This window comes from Mixophyes fleayi, chromosome 12 (genome assembly GCF_038048845.1).
Source record: "Mixophyes fleayi isolate aMixFle1 chromosome 12, aMixFle1.hap1, whole genome shotgun sequence".
In the NCBI taxonomy this organism is placed as follows: domain Eukaryota; kingdom Metazoa; phylum Chordata; class Amphibia; order Anura; family Limnodynastidae; genus Mixophyes; species Mixophyes fleayi.
Window position 1 is genome coordinate 199216 of NC_134413.1, and position 20665 is coordinate 219880.

Here is a 20665-nt window from a genome sequence, read left to right on the forward strand (position 1 = left end):
TGATTATATGAGTCCAAAATGGCCGTCTGTCCGATTATCGTCATATTGAGTTGATACCGGCATAGAATCTGGTCAGCCAGTTACCACAATCTGTTGGAGGTGCGGTCGTCTCCTGCATGTGATCCAGTCACTTGGCAGCGAACTTACAATCTGACCACCGGGAGAGATGGTTTATTATTCCAAAGCTGTGTAAATGTTATGACACGGGTTATTCAACGTGTGGGTCACAAGAAACGCCCTGTGCGGTTATAGCGCCGTCTCACCAGCTCTATACATAACTTGATGCAGATGTTGGTGGTGCGCTGACTGAGGCTTATGGTGTATGTGTTTTGTCTCCCCCGCACAGAGCGCTACCACCTGTCCTACAAGATGGTCCGCACAGACAGCCGACTAGTACGTAACATTCTCACTGCACACGGCTTCCAGGAGGTGAGTGTTACATGTTACATATATCATGTAATGTCTGTGTCCTGTGATAACACAATGTCACCATTTCCCAGGTCAATGCAAACAGCAATGATTTCAACCTGATGTGGACAGGATCTCACATAAAGCCCCATCTCATGAGGAGCCTAACCAGCTTCCAGAAAGTCAACCACTTCCCCAGGTAAGGACAAGACACGCCAGCACTAGCCTTGTGACAGGGAGATATGTGCCATGGCTAGCTATGTGAGCAGGAGATATGTGCCACGGCTAGCTATGTGAGCAAGAGATATGTGCCACGGCTAGCTATGTGAGCAGGAGATATGTGCCACGGCTATCTATGTGAGGAGGTATGTGCCACGGCTAGCTATGTGAGGAGGTATGTGCCACGGCTAGCTATGTGAGGAGGTATGTGCCACGGCTAGCTATGTGAGGAGATATGTGCCACGGCTAGCTATGTGAGGAGGTATGTGCCACGGCTAGCTATGTGAGCAGGAGATATGTGCCACGGCTAGCTATGTGAGCAGGAGATATGTGCCACGGCTAGCTATGTGAGGAGGTATGTGCCACGGCTAGCTATGTGAGGAGGTATGTGCCACGGCTAGCTATGTGAGGAGATATGTGCCACGGCTAGCTATGTGAGCAGGAGATATGTGCCACGGCTAGCTATGTGAGCAGGAGATATGTGCCACGGCTATCTATGTGAGGAGGTATGTGCCACGGCTAGCTATGTGAGGAGGTATGTGCCACGGCTAGCTATGTGAGGAGGTATGTGCCACGGCTAGCTATGTGAGGAGGTATGTGCCACGGCTAGCTATGTGAGGAGATATGTGCCACGGCTAGCTATGTGAGCAGGAGATATGTGCCACGGCTAGCTATGTGAGGAGATATGTGCCACGGCTAGCTATGTGAGGAGGAGATATGTGCCACGGCTAGCTATGTGAGGAGGTATGTGCCACGGCTAGCTATGTGAGGAGATATGTGCCACGGCTAGCTATGTGAGCAGGAGATATGTGCCACGGCTAGCTATGTGAGGAGGTATGTGCCACGGCTAGCTATGTGAGGAGATATGTGCCACGGCTAGCTATGTGAGGAGATATGTGCCACGGCTAGCTATGTGAGCAGGAGATATGTGCCACGGCTAGCTATGTGAGGAGATATGTGCCACGGCTATCTATGTGAGGAGGTATGTGCCACGGCTAGCTATGTGAGGAGGAGATATGTGCCAAGGCTAGCTATGTGAGGAGATATGTGCCACGGCTAGCTATGTGAGGAGATATGTGCCACGGCTATCTATGTGAGGAGATATGTGCCACGGCTAGCTATGTGAGCAGGAGATATGTGCCACGGCTAGCTATGTGAGGAGGAGATATGTGCCACGGCTAGCTATGTGAGCAGGAGATATGTGCCACGGCTAGCTATGTGAGGAGGAGATATGTGCCACGGCTAGCTATGTGAGGAGGAGATATGTGCCACGGCTAGCTATGTGAGGAGGAGATATGTGCCACGGCTAGCTATGTGAGGAGGAGATATGTGCCACGGCTAGCTATGTGAGGAGGAGATATGTGCCACGGCTAGCTAGGTGCAGAGAAGATAAGTACACATGTATGTGTATGTGTAAAACGTACAGAATTCATCTGTCATCGCTTGATAGCCCAGCAGCAGAGTGATTCCCATTGTTACTCACTGATTGAAGTAGCTTTATCAGCTACAGAAATAATATTTACATTACTTACAGGCATGGGAGACTCGGAAGCTGTCAGTGTAAATCTACTTACTGAGCCAATAAAGGAAGTCATAATACTTTTTGCTCTGATAACCTACAGATTCCATATTATAACTGCCTGGTGCATCTATGGGCAGCACAGTGGCTCAGTGGTTAGCACTTCTGCCTCACAACACTGGGGTCATGAGTTTGATTCCTGACCATGGCCTTATCTGTGTGGAGTTTGTATGTTCTCCCAATGTTTGCGTGGGTTTCCTCCGGGTGCTCCGGTTTCCTCCCACACTCCAAAAACATACTGGTAGGTTAATTGGTTGCAATTAAATTGCCCTTAGTCTCTCTCTATGTCTCTGTGTGTGTACGTTAAGGGATTTAGATTGTAAGCTTCAATGGGGCAGGGACTGGTGTGAATGAGTTCTCTGTACAGCGCTGCGGAATTAGTGGCGCTATATAAATAACTGATGATGATAATGATGATCTCCTCTGATCACTAGGTTTTGGAGGAGGATGTTTTCTGGCTCGTGGCCGCCTCTTGTGACCACTGACCACTGTGGCTGTAATGACAGGCAGAGCTCCGAGCTTACAGCAGCATGTGGGCTACAGTGAGTTATATCTAATGCTGCCCATTCTTTCATGTAATCCATTACATTTTACCGTATTTCTCTATGTCTCAGGTCCTATGAACTGACCCGCAAAGATCGTCTCTACAAGAATGTGCAGCGTATGCAGCAAAGGCATGGAATGCGGAACTTCGACCTCCTGCCCCTGACCTACCTGCTGCCTGGAGAGTATCAGGAGTTCTGCAGTAAGTGACGTAGAACTCTGGAGGCTGATGATGGAGGCCACATCTGGGCCTCTCAGAGTCCAGATTCCCCTCATTCTCAGGACACATGTAATACAGACAGTCCCCGTGTCCCTTCTCTCTCAGGACACATGTAATACAGACAGTCCCCGTGTCCCTTCTCTCTCAGGACACATGTAATACAGACAGTCCCGGTGTCCCCTCACTCTCAGGACACATGTAATACAGACAGTCCCAGTGTCCCCTCACTCTCAGGACACATGTAATACAGACAGTCCCGGTGTCCCCTCACACTCAGGACACATGTAATATAGACAGTCCCGGTGTCCCCTCACACTCAGGACACATGTAATACAGACAGTCCCGGTGTCCCCTCACTCTCAGGACACATGTAATACAGACAGTCCCGGTGTCCCCTCACACTCAGGACACATGTAATATAGACAGTCCCGGTGTCCCCTCACACTCAGGACACATGTAATACAGACAGTCCCTGTGTCCCTTCTCTCTCAGGACACATGTAATACAGACAGTCCCCGTGTCCCTTCTCTCTCAGGACACATGTAATACAGACAGTCCCGGTGTCCCCTCACTCTCAGGACACATGTAATACACACAGTCCCGGTGTCCCCTCACACTCAGGACACATGTAATACAGACAGTCCCGGTGTCCCCTCACACTCAGGACACATGTAATATAGACAGTCCCGGTGTCCCCTCACACTCAGGACACATGTAATATAGACAGTCCCGGTGTCCCCTCACACTCAGGACACATGTAATATAGACAGTCCCGCTGTCCCCTCACACTCAGGACACATGTAATACAGACAGTCCCTGTGTCCCTTCTCTCTCAGGACACATGTAATACAGACAGTCCCCGTGTCCCTTCTCTCTCAGGACACATGTAATACAGACAGTCCCGGTGTCCCCTCACTCTCAGGACACATGTAATACACACAGTCCCGGTGTCCCCTCACACTCAGGACACATGTAATACAGACAGTCCCGGTGTCCCCTCACACTCAGGACACATGTAATATAGACAGTCCCGGTGTCCCCTCACACTCAGGACACATGTAATACAGACAGTCCCTGTGTCCCTTCTCTCTCAGGACACATGTAATACAGACAGTCCCCGTGTCCCTTCTCTCTCAGGACACATGTAATACAGACAGTCCCGGTGTCCCCTCACACTCAGGACACATGTAATACAGACAGTCCCTGTGTCCCTTCTCTCTCAGGACACATGTAATACAGACAGTCCCTGTGTCCCGTCTCTCTCAGGACACATGTAATACAGACAGTCCCGGTGTCCCCTCACTCTCAGGACACATGTAATACAGACAGTCCCGATGTCCCCTCACTCTCAGGACACATGTAATACAGACAGTCCCGGTGTCCCCTCACTCTCAGGACACATGTAATACAGACAGTCCCGGTGTCCCCTCACTCTCAGGACACATGTAATACACACAGTCCCGATGTCCCCTCACTCTCAGGACACATGTAATACAGACAGTCCCGATGTCCCCTCACTCTCAGGACACATGTAATACAGACAGTCCCGGTGTCCCCTCACTCTCAGGACACATGTAATACAGACAGTCCCGGTGTCCCCTCACTCTCAGGACACATGTAATACAGACAGTCCCGATGTCCCCTCACTCTCAGGACACATGTAATACAGACAGTCCCGGTGTCCCCTCACTCTCAGGACACGTGTAATACAGACTGTCCCGGTGTCCCCTCACTCTCAGGACACATGTAATACAGACAGTCCCGGTGTCCCCTCACTCTCAGGACACATGTAATACAGACAGTACCAGTGTCCCCTCACTCTCAGGACACATGTAATACAGACAGTCCCGGTGTCCCCTCACTTTCATTATAAACCCCAGAGTATTCTGGGAAATAATGTAACCGATTCCCCGTAGAATAACGTCTCTCTCTGAGGAGCATATTCAATTACGATTCTCGGCCGCAATTACGTGCGGCCACACGGGTCCTGGTATCGCAACATTGTGGAGTTCATGGGGTGTGCACAGAAATCTGCGATATTGCGCTACCGTAATTATACTTTATACGCGCAGCTACGCGGAATCGCATCCGCAAATTGTAATTGAATAAACCCCATGTATGTTTTACTGCAGATACCTTCTCAAAGGACCGTGGCCCTTGGATCGTTAAGCCGGTGGCTTCGTCCCGCGGACGTGGAGTTTATTTAATTAATTCTGTATGTAACTGATTGAGGAGTCTGTGGTCCCTGGATACAGATGATCTCCCCTCCTTCCCTCACCCTCACCGTCTCTCTCCTCTTTGTGTGTGTCTCTTTCTCTCTTTTGCCTCTCGCTGTCTCTCTTCTCCTCTCTCACTCACTCTCTGTCTCTCTCTTCTCCTCTCTCTGTGTGTCTCTCTCCTCTCTTCTATCGCTGTCTCTCTCAATCTCTTCTCCTCTCTCTGTCTGTGTGTGTCTTCTCTCTCTCTCTATCTCTCTCCTCTCGCTCTTTCTCTCTCTCTGTGTGTGTCTCCTCTCTCTTTCACCTCTCGCTGTCTCTCTCTCTCTCCTCTCCACTCTCACTCTTCTCCTCTCTGTCTCTCTCTCTCCTCTTGCTCTCTTTCCTCTCTCTGTCTCTGTGTGTGTGTCTCCTCTCTTTCACCTCTCGCTGTCTCTCTCACTCACTCACTCTCTCCTCTCCTGGTCTGGTTATCTCGACCCCTGAACTCTTGCTTTCCTTCTGATGCAGCCATCACAGATCAGTCTGGAGGATAACATTCTGGTATCTCGGTACATCAGTAACCCGTTGCTCATTGACGGTGAGTTTGTGGCATGTTACGGTGACACATAAATATAATGGGGATAATAGTGGAGAGGCTCAGTCCACATATAGGTGACCTGGCTGTGCTCGTGTCTGTGGCTTCAGGGGTGGGTCAGGATGGGCCATAGGCTTTACCTCCTCATGGCGCAGAGTAGATCTGTGAACCTCATACATGATAAAGCACTTGGGTGCGTTGTTTGAGGTATATGCCTGCGTTAGGCAGAGGTGCTCATGGGAAACAATGTACCAGCATAAAATCGAGGGACACTTCTCTGTGTTCTAGTCAGGAATACGAGTTATTTTCACCACATATGGAGGAATAGTAGATTAATGCATGCGGTGATATTCTGCAGTATGTGCTCATTATTATTGCAGAGAAACTTATGGTCTCATTTACTGTGTGTATAAAATACACCTCACAGATTATTGTAATATATATATTCATATGTTGTATATCCTAAACATTCTCCTTTATAGACAGTTCATCAGATTCTATGAAGGGACAGTACATTTATTAGCCCCCCTCCCCCCTCCTATGTGCGGTGTATAACATGCTAACCCTGGTGAAGTGAGGATCAGGGGGAGGGATTACTGGCAGGGGGAGGGGCTTGTATAATAATATCACAGGCCCAGATTTCATGTAATAACTGTACATGATGGAAATGTATCTTTGGGCACTTTTCATTCTAACTGTTCCGCCCTTTTTAGGGTTTAAGTTTGATGTCCGACTCTATGTGTTAATCACTTCATACGACCCTCTAGTAATTTACCTTTATGAAGAAGGACTTACCAGGTAAGTGTGCCAGAACCAACCACTCTCACACAACTCCAGCCTCTAGAATTCCTCTTACACAGCTCCAGCCTCTAGAATCCCTCTCACACAGCTCCAGCCTCTAGAATCCCTCTTACTCGGCTCCAACCTCTAGAATCCCTCTCACACAGCTCCAGCCTCTAGAATCCCTCTTACACAGCTAAAGCCTCTAGAATCCCTCTTACTCAGCTCCAGCCTCTAGAATCCCTCTCACACAGCTCCAGCCTCTAGAATTCCTCTTACACACCTCCAGCCTCTAGAATCCCTCTCACACAGCTCCAGCCTCTAGAATTCCTCTTACACACCTCCAGCCTCTAGAATCCCTCTCACACAGCTCCAGCCTCTAGAATTCCTCTTACACACCTCCAGCCTCTAGAATCCCTCTCACACAGCTCCAGCCTCTAGAATCCCTCTTACTCGGCTCCAGCCTCTAATATCCCTGTTACTCAGCTCCAGCCTCTAATATTCCTCTTACACAGCTGCATCCTCTATCCCTCTTTCACAACTCCAGCCTCTAATATCCCTCTCTCTTACTCAGCTCCAGCCTCTAATATCCCTCTTACACAGCTCCCGCGTCTAATATTCTCATCACACAGCCCAGACCCGGGCTTTATTTGAGAGTAATTATTTGTGACAGGTTGATTCACACTCAAAAAGTACTAGCATTTAATTAATCTCTCACTCTATTCTTCTCTCACGTTTCTTGTGCATCCAATTCTTCTTTCACGCTTCCCTACCCTCCAATCTGTTATGCTTCCCCGGACTTCAGTTCTGCTTTCACGCTGCCCCAGTGTGCAATTCCTTATTCATGCACACACGACCTTCAACTCCTCTCTCACGCTGCCCTGGCCTCTAATTCGTCTTTCATGCAGGCCAGCCTCTAACTCTCTTCTCTCACATGGGTTGGGGGGGAAGGGGGGGGTGTTTGTCAGAGTAAAGTAAGGGGAGCTACCCAATATTGTCACCCCCATTTCCCTTACTTACTCAGGTTTGCCACAGTACGGTATGATCGAACCGCCAGAAACATCAAAAACCAGTTCATGCACTTAACAAACTACAGCGTGAACAAGAAGAGCGGGGACTACGTGAGGTACGTGGGGCTGGCGGTGCGGGCTTAGCCTATATTACAAGGCACCTGTGAATTTTCATTCCATTTTGTCTTCTATTAGCTGTGATGACCCAGAAGTGGAGGATTATGGGAATAAATGGAGTATGAGTGCCATGCTGCGCTATCTAAAACAGGAAGGGAGGGACACAGCTGGTAAGAATGAAATCTCCAGTACGGAATCACATTGCTGGCACCTGCAGGGTGCTCTCTCTCTGCTCTCTATGTTCCCCCTCCTCCCCACTCCCCTCTCCAGCTCCCCCTTCTCTCTCTTTCGGCCCCTCCTGCCAGCTATGCCCTGAGTTGCCCTTCTGTTCTGCCAGCACTCATGTCACAGGTGGAGGATCTGATCATTAAGACGATTATCTCGGGGGAGCTCCCTATAGCCACGGCCTGTAAGTCCTTCCTCCCCCACAGAGGAAACTGCTTTGGTGAGTATCACACACAAGAGATAACAATACTGTCCTCCACTGGCTGATTTCATTACTAACACCCCATCCTGCGCCCTCAGAGCTCTATGGGTTTGATGTGCTGATTGATACCAACCTCCGGCCATGGCTGCTGGAAGTCAATCTGTCTCCATCTCTGGCATGGTGAGTGCGTTCTGCAGGCATTTGTCACTCTCTCTGTGAGTCAGTGCTCTCAGTAACCCCCTGAATTCTGCCCACAGTGATGCCCCGCTGGATCTGAAGGTGAAGGCCAGCATGATCTCAGACATGCTGACTCTGGTTGGTGAGTACAACATGACTGCGGTTATCCGCCATATTCAATCAGAGTTCTGTTCTGACTCTGTGGCCTCTTTAGGTGTGGAGTGCCAGGATCCTCAGCAGAGGCTGGGGCGAGGAGGTGTCCCACTGTACGAAAAGAGAGTCCACCGAGCCCAGGTGGGTATCAGATGTGGGTGTCGGGTGTGAAGGGACTGGTTGGTGTCAGGTGTGGGGGGTCTGGCTGGCGTCAGATGGGGGGGGTCTGGCTGACATCAGGTGTGGTGGATTGGATGACGTCAGGTGTAGTTGTCTGGCTGGCAAAAGATGTGGGGGACTGGATGAAGTCAGGTGGGGGAGGACTGGCTGGCGTCAGGTGTGGGTGACTGGCTGGCATCAGGTGTGGGTAACTGGCTGGCGTCCGGTATGGTGGGACTTGTTGGCGTCCGGTGAGGGGTGGACTGGCTGGCATCGGGTGAGGGGGAACTGACTGGGGTCAGGCAAGGGGGAAACTAACTGGGGTCAGGCAAGGGGGGAACTGACTGGCGTCAGATGGGGGGGGTCTGGCTGACATCAGGTGTGGTGGATTGGATGATGGCAGGTGTGGTGGTCTGGCTGGCAAAAGATGTGGGGGACTGGATGATGTCAGGTGTGGGGGTGTCAGGTGGGGGAGGACTGGCTGGCGTCAGGTGTGGGTAACTGGCTGGCATCAGGTGTGGGGACTGGCTGGAGTCGGGTTGGGGGAGGACTGGCTGGCGTGGGAAACTGGCTGGCGTCCGGTATGGTGGGACTTGTTGGCGTCGGGTGAGGGGTGGACTGGCTGGCATCAGGTGAGGGGGAACTGACTGGCGTCGGACGCGTGGGGACTGGCTGGCGTCAGGTGGGGGGCTGGCTAGCGTCAGTTGAGGGCAACTGGCTGGTGTCTGTCAGAGGAGGATGAATCACTGTCTTTGCTCCCACAGAACCAGCGCCCCCTATCTGCCAGCGAGATTGACGTTGGACTGCAGGCCAGGAGTAGAGAGAAGAGTGGAAGACGGACGTTCTGCACTCTGGGACTTTCTACCGAGGAGGTGAGCACTGCTCCAACGCTCCATATACATTGTATATATAACAGAACATGGCAGTCACTCTGCTACAACCATACTGCATAATGCTTTAGGACGTTGTAGATTGTGAGATCTGTGCTGTAATTCTCTTTTACTCAGTATATACTTCCTCACAATCAGATGTGTAGATTACAGAGCTATATTAGGATTATTAAACTTTATGTTCAGCAGCGCTTATTTATTAATATTTATATAGCTGCATAATAAAACCAAAGCAGAGCTCCATGGTAAAATGAACGCAGGGACGCTGCTGGTCCTGCACCAGGCCATTTCACCATTTTGGACTTCCTCAGAGACATGGGCTGACAACACAATTTAAATAGCCGAACACGCTCCCAGCTGCCGTGACTTTGGGTGTTTGCTGTATGAGGTTGCACATGATTCCAGCACGCAGTCTCTCTCTACCTATCACATAGGTTATAGAGCTACTGAATTGCCCCCAAACAGCGCTCACACCGCACATACTTCAGGTTTGCCACCACCTATTGAATACGGGCAATAGGACCCCAATCTACTGTCCTACACTGGCACACAAGGCTTCTAACTGCTCACAGACTAGCAAGACCCACACCAGCGAACAAAGGGTTAACTATTCACACCTCCAGACTGTTACACAAATGTAAATGGAAGCACACACTAAGATTGTTTATCAAATGTATCAACAAATCACACACTGGCATTCAAAGGGTTAACTTGGTTGAGCTATTTCTTCTTAACATACTAATGGATTCGTTAGAGTATCAAGGACGCATAATATTATAGATATCATTTACAAAAGTACAGGGCATTCAGATCTAAAAAAATAATTAATAAACAATAGATTGACATAACATACACAAGCAAATACAGTTTAAAATAAAAGGAATTGAATTCAGAGCATAAGTTACAGATAAGTGGTATATTCTGGCCAGGGAAAATTTGCTTGGAAGATGGAAAGCTTATCAATGTGAATTGATTTCCCAAAAAGTCTGACAATTTGCTGTACCTGGTATCAGCCTTTTAAAGACACTTCCACACTTCTTCCTACCCCCAGAGGGTTGTGGCCTTTGACACTTTTTTCAATCACCATTTGCATGTTGCCTGATTTACTAACCAATTCTACTATGTGAACTAACTTTTCTATGGAACATCACACAGATCCAATTTTATCATTAATAAATCCATTATGAATTGGTCCATCTTTTGATATCAAACACGCCTAAATACAGAGCTTATACCCATTTCCTTAACTTTTCTGTGGGGCAGAATTCTGAATTTGACATATGAGTTGCCCTTCATCATGCTATGGAGGAATATGTGGTTGATCACTACTTTTATTGATTTTAAGTGGCATATTTTAAAACTGAATTCTATTTGTCTATATAAAGTATAGCCAAGTTAGCAGATGGGCTCTGTGATCATGACACCATGCTGAGCGGTTCCTAAAAGTCTATTCAGGTGTCAAACTCCATCCCAGGCCAGGCTATATCTCACAGCAGGGGCTCTTTGAAGCAGCCACAGGTGACACTGCTATCTTCTCACACTGGAGTGTGCAAAGCCATCAAATCAGACTTTCTGCCTTCACATTTTACACTTTAATAGCTCAATTTATCAATGGATTCATTTGATATAACAAATTTACACTGCAGTTATGGTTTATCCCTTATTCCCAACAATAATGTGATGGGTTAACCCTTATAAATAACTATAAGCTCCTCTATGTTCACGTCACCGAGTTTATGTTTCTTTGAGCCAATAGAATGAAGTTTATCAACAGCCAATCAAGTTTTGGAGTCGAGTGCTGACCGGGCAATCAGAACTTCAGAATCATTAAAAGGAAAAACAATTTAAAAGCAATTTGAAATGACAAAGAAACCAGAATTCAAATAAAAATCGCAAAGAAATCATTACGGAGATTTCACAAACCATTAGAATGGCTGGTGTTATTCACAGACAAAGCAGAGATAGAGTTGTAAGAGCCTGTATGTATCATATCCTATGATGTAATGTACAAGATTGCTTTCACTATCCCAGTATGGATAATACACCTTTAAAACTGGTATTACTACATATATAAATAACAATGCTGGTACATATGGTGTGTGTGGGTATATATATATATATATATATACACATATTTACACACATGTATGTGTGTGTGTGTGTGTGTATATATATATATATATATATATATATATATATATATATGTGTATATCTACTATATAAATGCCTAGTGGCGTGTGTGGAAAAAAAAAACCAAGCTGCAGCGCCACCTGCTGGGCAGTGTTATACACTGACCTATAAATTTCTTGAAGGAGAAGTGACAGTTGGGAGTGGTTGGTGGTTGCCGGGGGTGACAGTGGGGAGTTTTTAACACCTTAAGTAGCTTGATGAAGGATGTGACGATGAAGATGAAGGATGAGATGATGGAGAAAAATGATGAGGTGGTGACATGTGGACAAAACCACGTTAAAAAAGGGCGCTTGCGTCGGGAAGTAACGCTCTTCCCCTGAGGAGGCCTGGGCTAGGCCCAAATGCATGACAAGAACCTTATTAACACCTTAAGTAGCTTGATTTGACTAGAATGCATGAGTATCATGCACGGGTTAACATATATATATATATATATATATATATACACACACACACCTGTATATATATGTGTGTATATATATATAATATATATATATATATATAATATGTGTGTATGTGTATATATTAGTAGACTGTATAGGATATTAAATATAAAAGAAGTAGATAGACAATATGAGAAATTGTAAGTCAGCCAATCCTTCTCCTAAACATTTTAGGTAGTAGCCAAATCAATGAGATCTCTACTCTCATTGTATATCCGGCAGCTCCCGGAGGATCACATAACCACATTTAATTATCTAACTTTCCATCTGTACATTATAATAGTCTCAAATTAATCTAAGATACATCTTAAACTGGAATTTCATAGAGAAAAGAAAATATTAAACAAATTGTGATGTCGTTAGATCGAGTGTCTTGTGACAATAATTTATGCTTCTAGGCGAAGATATTGCGCAGGGTCCAAGACGAGGAGACGAGGGGAGGCAGTTTTGTTCGTATCTTCCCCAGACACAACACGTGGTCACTTTACGGGTGTGTGTGTACACAATTCGGGGCTTTGTTGTTATACTACCTGCCACACATTGTCCTGATTTCTCGTATTTATACAGGTCATTCCTGGAACATAAAACATCCCTTAATTACATGCTGACAACACACCTCTTTCCAGACAGGTAAGTGTGGTTTATGGCTGACTGGCTGCCCGGCAACTGCAGAGTGTAACAGTCTCCAGTTCTCCCACAGATCGTGTGTGAACGGAAACTGTGATTTTGGACCGAAGCTACACGCCGCTTTATATGAACGGAAACTGGTGTCACTACAGAGGCGCAGAGCTAGGAACCGCGGGATGGCACAAAGAACGGGTAATAACATAGGGAAAGAGAGTAGAACATGGGCACTGCCTATTTCTTTCACAATATCATATTAGAAGAGAAGTTGTGGAAGGGGCTGCCTGAGACCTTTTACCATGTTGACTGATCAAAGGTTAATTTATTTAAAGCAAAGTACAGATGAATTCATCAGAGAGCACCCAGACATTGATACCCCATGTTGATTAAGATAGGCCCTCCAGAAATACAATGGTTATGTACCGTAACTTTCGCATCTGTACATAAATAGCTTGTGCAGCAAATGCAAAAGAAATATTCCCAAGGTAAGGGATAAGACGGGAACATATTGGTAATAAGGCAATATCATGTTGTCCATTTCACCCATATTACCGAGACTTGGCAGAACCTCTTGTATAGAAGACGTCTCATCTCTGTCCCACATATATTCCTCTGTTCACAGTCTGGGTTGTGTTGCTATATACAAATGTGTATTTACTTGAGAGAGTTTCAGAGTTAATCGTTTCAAGGTGGAGGAGCCTAGCATATTTTTTTTTATCTTCAACTCAAATTTTATATATCCAGATGGCACTCTGGAAGAGTTAAACCCTTATTCCCCTTATGAAGAACACAGGTTGTTATTCCTATGGGCCAGACAGTTGTTCCTTCACAGCAAGGAAGTTATGGAAATGGGCGGTGCTTCTCCCCTGATAATATCTGTGCTGCACAGGCCCCTCCCACTTCACATCTGCTAACAGCACAAGCTCCTCCCACTTCATATCTTATAGCAGCACAAAATCCTCCCAGTTCATCTCTGATGGCATCAAAAGCTTCTCCCACTTCATCTCTATAGCAGCCAGGTTCCTCTCACTTCATGTATTATAGCAGCCAGGCAGCACAAGCTCCTCCCACTTCACCTACGATAGCAGCCAGGCAGCACAAGCTCCTCCCACTTCATGGACTATAGCAGCCAGGCAGCACAAGCTCCTCCCACCCCATCTACGATAGCAGCCAGGCAGCACAAGCTCCTCCCACTTCATGGACTATAGCAGCCAGGCAGCACAAGCTCCTCCCACTTCATCTACGATAGCAACAGGCAGCACAAGCTCCTCCCACTTCATCGACTATAGCAACCAGGCAGCACAAACTCCTCCAAGTATACTTTGCTGAAACGATATCTTGTACACCAGCTTTACCACACCCTGCTGACAGCTCTGTACATGACCAAGAAGAGGAGGATCAAGCTGAGGATGAACAGCTGTCTGATATGCAGGACCATGACACGGCCTCTCTGGACATACAGACTTCTTCAGCACAGCCACCACAGGAGTCCATCATGAAGATCTTACAGAAGGGAGCAAACCTGAGGTATGTGTCATTAGAATGTGTGGTTAGTCCCAGGTGTGTCTGTACAATGTGTGGTTAGTCCCAGGTGTGTATGTACAATGTGTGGTTAGTCCCAGGTGTGTCTGTACAATGTGTGGTTAGTCCCTGAGGTGTGTATGTACAATGTGTGGTTAGTCCCTGAGGTGTGTATGTACAATGTGTGGTTAGTCCCTGAGGTGTGTATGTACAATGTGTGGTTAGTCCCAGGTGTGTCTGTACAATGTGTGCTTAGTCCCTGAGGTGTGTATGTACAATGTGTGGTTAGTCCCAGGTGTGTATGTACAATGTGTGGTTAGTCCCTGAGGTGTGTATGTACAATGTGTGGTTAGTCCCAGGTGTGTATGTACAATGTGTGCTTAGTCCCTGAGGTGTGTATGTACAATGTGTGGTTAGTCCCAGGTGTGTCTGTACAATGTGTGGTTAGTCCCAGGTGTGTATGTACAATGTGTGCTTAGTCCCCGGTGCGTATGTACAATGTGTGCTTAGTCCCAGGTGTGTCTGTACAATGTGTGGTTAGTCCCTGAGGTGTGTATGTACAATGTGTGGTTAGTCCCAGGTGTGTCTGTACAATGTGTGGTTAGTCCCTGAGGTGTGTATGTACAATGTGTGCTTAGTCCCAGGTGTGTCTGTACAATGTGTGGTTAGTCCCTGAGGTGTGTATGTACAATGTGTGCTTAGTCCCCGGTGCGTATGTACAATGTGTGCTTAGTCCCAGGTGTGTCTGTACAATGTGTGGTTAGTCCCAGGTGTGTCTGTACAACGTGTGGTTAGTCCCAGGTGTGTCTGTACAATGTGTGGTTAGTCCCAGGTGCGTATGTACAATGTGTGGTTAGTCCCAGGTGTGTCTGTACAACGTGTGGTTAGTCCCAGGTGTGTCTGTACAATGTGTGGTTAGTCCCAGGTGTGTATGTACAATGTGTGGTTAGTCCCAGGTGTGTATGTACAATGTGTGCTTAGTCCCAGGTGTGTCTGTACAATGTGTGGTTAGTCCCAGGTGTGTCTGTACAACGTGTGGTTAGTCCCAGGTGTGTATGTACAATGTGCGGTTAGTCCCAGGTGTGTATGTACAATGTGTGGTTAGTCCCAGGTGTGTCTGTACAATGTGTGGTTAGTCCCAGGTGTGTCTGTACAACGTGTGGTTAGTCCCCGGTGTGTATGTACAATGTGTGGTTAGTCCCAGGTGTGTATGTACAATGTGTGGTTAGTCCCAGGTGTGTATGTACAATGTGTGGTTAGTCCCCGGTGTGTATGTACAATGTGTGGTTAGTCCCAGGTGTGTATGTACAATGTGTGGTTAGTCCCAGGTGTGTATGTACAATGTGTGGTTAGTCCCAGGTGTGTATGTACAATGTGTGGTTAGTCCCAGGTGTGTCTGTACAACGTGTGGTTAGTCCCAGGTGTGTATGTACAATGTGTGGTTAGTCCCAGGTGTGTATGTACAATGTGTGCTTAGTCCCAGGTGTGTATGTACAACGTGTGGTTAGTCCCAGGTGTGTATGTACAACGTGTGGTTAGTCCCCGGTGTGTCTGTACAATGTGTGGTTAGTCCCAGGTGTGTATGTACAATGTGCGGTTAGTCCCAGGTGTGTATGTACAATGTGTGGTTAGTCCCAGGTGTGTCTGTACAATGTGTGGTTAGTCCCAGGTGTGTCTGTACAACGTGTGGTTAGTCCCCGGTGTGTATGTACAATGTGTGGTTAGTCCCAGGTGTGTATGTACAATGTGTGGTTAGTCCCAGGTGTGTATGTACAATGTGTGGTTAGTCCCCGGTGTGTATGTACAATGTGGGGTTAGTCCCAGGTGTGTATGTACAATGTGTGGTTAGTCCCAGGTGTGTATGTACAATGTGTGGTTAGTCCCAGGTGTGTATGTACAATGTGCGGTTAGTCCCAGGTGTGTATGTACAATGTGCGGTTAGTCCCAGGTGTGTCTGTACAACGTGCGGTTAGTCCCAGGTGTGTATGTACAATGTGTGGTTAGTCCCAGGTGTGTCTGTACAACGTGTGGTTAGTCCCAGGTGTGTATGTACAATGTGTGGTTAGTCCCAGGTGTGTCTGTACAACGTGTGGTTAGTCCCAGGTGTGTATGTACAATGTGTGGTTAGTCCCAGGTGTGTCTGTACAACGTGTGGTTAGTCCCAGGTGTGTCTGTACAATGTGTGGTTAGTCCCAGGTGTGTCTGTACAACGTGTGGTTAGTCCCAGGTGTGTATGTACAATGTGTGGTTAGTCCCAGGTGTGTCTGTACAACGTGTGGTTAGTCCCAGGTGTGTATGTACAATGTGTGGTTAGTCCCAGGTGTGTCTGTACAACGTGTGGTTAGTCCCAGGTGTGTATGTACAATGTGTGCTTAGTCCCAGGTGTGTCTGTACAATGTGTGGTTAGTCCCAGGTGTGTCTGTACAACGTGTGGTTAGTCCCAGGTGTGTATGTACAATGTGTGGTTAGTCCCAGGTGTGTATGTACAATGTGTGGTTAGTCCCAGGTGTGTCTGTACAATGTGTGGTTAGTCCCAGGTGTGTATGTACAATGTGTGCTTAGTCCCTGAGGTGTTTGTAGATTAGGTTGATTCAGCAGTTTATTTTTCCACTCTGTAAATTTGTGTTTTGCAGCAAGGTCCAGGCTCGCTTGGCTTTCTCCATTTATTTGCAGCGTGTACAAAATCGCCTTCAAATTGAGAGGGACACGGAGAGGTTTTTACCAAAAGAGGAAGAACAAATGGTGAAGGGCAAATATTACTTCCCACCAATTTGCAGTGTGGCACACATACACAACAGGAACACACCCAGCTGTATTGCTCCAAGTACCTCTAAGGGGACTCTATCAAGGCCTTTACTTTATATATAGAGTACAATGTGGAATGAATGGTTATGTTGATTTGGAATCTGTGCCGGTGTGTCTCTACATGAGCCTTGTTGTTAGGAACCCCTCCAGCCGGCACAACGCAACCCAGAGTCTACTCTGCCAATCAGGTGTTCACTGGAGCCCCTGGTGGTGGGGACAGACTGGGCTGCAGACTGACAGAGGGTCGTGAAGTGTGTACCGGCTGGGGAGAACCCAGGCAAATGGAGTGAAGTCCAAGCAGAGGTCAAGGGCTGGCAGCAGATAGCAATTCCAATTAACAAGCCGAGGTCAAGGGTCACGAGCAGACAGGAAGATCGGTAAACAGGCCAGAGGTCAGGGTCACGAGATACACAAGCAAAGTCCAAATCCAGGCAAAGGGTCATACACGGGTAATCAGCAGAAAGTCCAACAGGCAGGAACAGGGCACAGAGCAGTCAGCAAACTGGCACCAGAAGCTATAACCGGCAATGAGGCAGCAGACCTCATTGCCTTAAATACAGGCATAGACCAGTTATACACACCTGCAGAGTAATTGCTGGTACAGAGCAGGACCAATCAGGGCTTGTCCCTGAAATACACACAGTTGCAGGCTAATGTCCTGTAGTTCAGCCCCTTCATTCAATCAGCCCACAGGCTGTCTATTGCGCGCATGCGCCCGGCTTCTAGCACTGCCGGGACGCAGCGCTACTGAAGAGGCGTCCGCCTGTCGCCAAGGCAACGGCCGGGCAGGAAGAGGAAATGACGTCCCAGTCGTCAAGGTGACGGCCGGGACGCCAGGGGGAGCCAGAAGCGAGCGCGGCTCGTGACAGTACCCCCCCCTTGAGGAGGGGTCAAGGAACCAGGACACCCAGGTTTTCTTGCAAATTTCCTGAAGAACTCCTTCAGCTGTTTAGGGGCATGGAGTTGTCTCCGCGGAATCCAAGACCGCTCTTCTAACCCGTGATTCCTCCACTGCACTAGGAAGTGCACCTGACCTTGCACTTTTTTAGAATCAAGGATTTATTAACAACCTATCTTTGAATTTCTCCCAGGCAAACTTGAAGACTGGGTTTGACTAGGATATAGTACCGGCTTCAATAGAGAACAATGAAATGTGTTGGGGATTCTCAACGAGCCCGGAATTTTTAACCTGAATGCGACAGAATTAACCTACTTGATGATAAGAAACGGACCGATGAACTTAGGGCCCAACTTCTTGCAAGGCTGTCTGAGCCTAATATTTTTTGTAGACAACCACACTTTCTAGCCCACCTTGAGGGAGCAGGTGGTACGGTAGCGGGCCGAATTTTTTTTTGCAACAAAAGAGGCTTGTCTCAATGATGACTGCACTTTTCTCCAGATAACTCTGAGATCCCTGGCAGTGGAGCGGATCTCCTAGATACCAGCGGACTTGAGTGAGTACAAGGCGTTAGATCTGGGGTGAAAACCATAATGACAGAAAAACGGAGAGGTTTTGGTAGATGAGTGACATGAATTATTACAAGCAAATTCTGCCCATGGTAACAAGGAGGACCAGTTATCATGGAATTCCGATGTGTAGCATCGTAAAAATTGACCCTGACGCCAGGGGGAGCCAGAAGCGAGCCGCAGCAGCTGTGAGTACCGCCGCAGCTCGTGACACTTGTACAGCAGTCAGTATCTCTAGTGCTATAACTTTGACATCCTGGTTCAGACTACGTAGACTATGGACACCACTATCCGATAATTGGTGATAATATAGCCCCTTATTCAGTGTTGTCTATAGATAATGGGCTGTTTAGTAACTACAGCTAAAGTTTCTCTATAAGAACTTAGTGCACACATATGTCTTCAGTCAGGCCATTTATTGTGCGATGGGGCACCATTAGTGCTGTTAGACAATGACCATGTCACATGTGGTTATCCTATAACTACCTATATCTATACATGCATTTAAATTACACACTGTGTTGATAAGAGTGGGGCAGATTCAAAGTTAGGAGCAGATACTGGGGGAAAATTTGCACCAGTAAAAAACATTTTGTACTGCGAGAGGGAAAATATGGGGAGGATGTAGCATATCCCATCTGTAAAATTCATTGTAACAATACAGCTCTCCAGTATGTGTGTGCAGCATGCCCTACATGCAAAAATAAATGCAGTTGCACCCCTAGCAATGCAATATGATTTACTTGCATTCAGGTTCTGTAGCTGGACAAAATTTGTACTTAAATCGTAATTCAGGACAAGGGTCCAGTTTGCAGCCTTTTTTATTGCACTTAATTTGATTTGCTAAGATATAGCCACATGTATGTTGGAGTGCTCCATTCTCAGTAGTGAGAAAAGCGGGGGTGGGCGGGGGGGTTGTGGATAGAGTCAGGGAAAGGTGTGTAGTAACCATAGCAATGGAGCAGACATTACTTGTGATCAAATTAGTGTTAATTAAAAAATTGAAGACATTAGTAAATAGTCCGCTCTGTCTTCTTATTGTATTAAACCTATTACAAGTTAAACAGCTTTTTCCTGGTGTCTCCAGGTGTAGCTCATTATCATTGTGGTCAGTATGTGAGCAGCATTACTCAGAATATCGTACATACATTAAATGGACTGTGTGTATCCAAAGCTCCTAATTGCTGAATGTCCCTTAAATATCCTGCTCACAGTCCCATGTATGAGGACAGTCCTCACTGGGCTGTAATAGTACCCCAATGCTTGCTGTAATGTATGACTGATCACGGTACTCTGCTGCCTCCCAGGAGCTGGTGATGAGGTTCTTGCAGCGTGCAGCCAGTAATTTACAGAAGTCTGTGTGTCTGCCACTCCCGAGCCACTCTATGCCGTTACAGGAGAGACGCCGTGTGCTAGCAAAACAGCTGGGAGACTTCATCTTCCTGTACAATCAGGTGATTACTGTGTGTCTCCGTATATCACAATACTTCATGTATTCATTCATAGGTAGCGCTATCAACTGACATACGTGTTCCATAGCCCTGTGTACCTCATTGTATCTTCATAATCTCTGTATATCATTTTATGCTTTATATAGTCTCTATACCTCACTGAATGTTCTCCACAATCTCTATACCTCACTGTATGTACTCCATAGTCTCTGAAAGGGTGGAAGAGCCGCTGATTGCAGGAAACACCAACTGGTATTAGCGCCACTGAACTAGGAGGTGCGGAATCTAACGTACCCCTGGTGTTCACCAGGAACCCCTGCAAGGAGGTATGGGCTTTGCTGCAAGAGGTACGCAGGTCGCTGTCCGCCTAGACAGTTACAAGTGTGGTGAAGAAGGGTCAAAACGGTCCAGGTCAAACCAGCGGAGGCAGGCAGTACAATGGAGAGATCCAAAGCGAAGTCAAATAGGCCGAGGTCAAGGATCACGAGAAATCCAGAGAATAGTCAGCAAACCGGGGTTAATAACCAGATAAACACAGGAACCAGGAGAGGAGTCAAGGGAAGCCGGGTCAAAACCAATATCAGAACAGGAACAAGGAACGCTGGAGAACAGGAAGACCTGAGGGAGACCTGATACCCTGGCACCATAATGGTGAGAGTGAGATTTAAATAGAGGCTGCAGGCTGAGG

General features: G+C 47.2%; 1 protein-coding gene across 4 annotated transcripts in view; it reads left to right on the plus strand.

The window, feature by feature from the left end:
• TTLL5 (tubulin tyrosine ligase like 5) overlaps positions 1 to 20665 on the plus strand; it is a 46435-nt gene that overhangs the window by 6967 nt on the left and 18803 nt on the right. For all 4 annotated transcript variants that reach the window (XM_075192048.1, XM_075192049.1, XM_075192046.1 and 1 more), the window contains 19 exons: positions 347 to 429; positions 501 to 607; positions 2821 to 2951; positions 5102 to 5184; positions 5696 to 5765; positions 6476 to 6560; positions 7567 to 7668; positions 7748 to 7839; positions 8007 to 8114; positions 8195 to 8276; positions 8354 to 8415; positions 8488 to 8567; positions 9350 to 9457; positions 12508 to 12599; positions 12677 to 12739; positions 12810 to 12928; positions 14083 to 14260; positions 16888 to 16996; positions 19834 to 19980. In XM_075192048.1, coding sequence (XP_075048149.1) covers positions 347 to 429; positions 501 to 607; positions 2821 to 2951; positions 5102 to 5184; positions 5696 to 5765; positions 6476 to 6560; positions 7567 to 7668; positions 7748 to 7839; positions 8007 to 8114; positions 8195 to 8276; positions 8354 to 8415; positions 8488 to 8567; positions 9350 to 9457; positions 12508 to 12599; positions 12677 to 12739; positions 12810 to 12928; positions 14083 to 14260; positions 16888 to 16996; positions 19834 to 19980 — 1901 coding nt within the window. The remainder of the gene's footprint in view (positions 1 to 346; positions 430 to 500; positions 608 to 2820; positions 2952 to 5101; positions 5185 to 5695; positions 5766 to 6475; positions 6561 to 7566; positions 7669 to 7747; positions 7840 to 8006; positions 8115 to 8194; positions 8277 to 8353; positions 8416 to 8487; positions 8568 to 9349; positions 9458 to 12507; positions 12600 to 12676; positions 12740 to 12809; positions 12929 to 14082; positions 14261 to 16887; positions 16997 to 19833; positions 19981 to 20665) is intronic.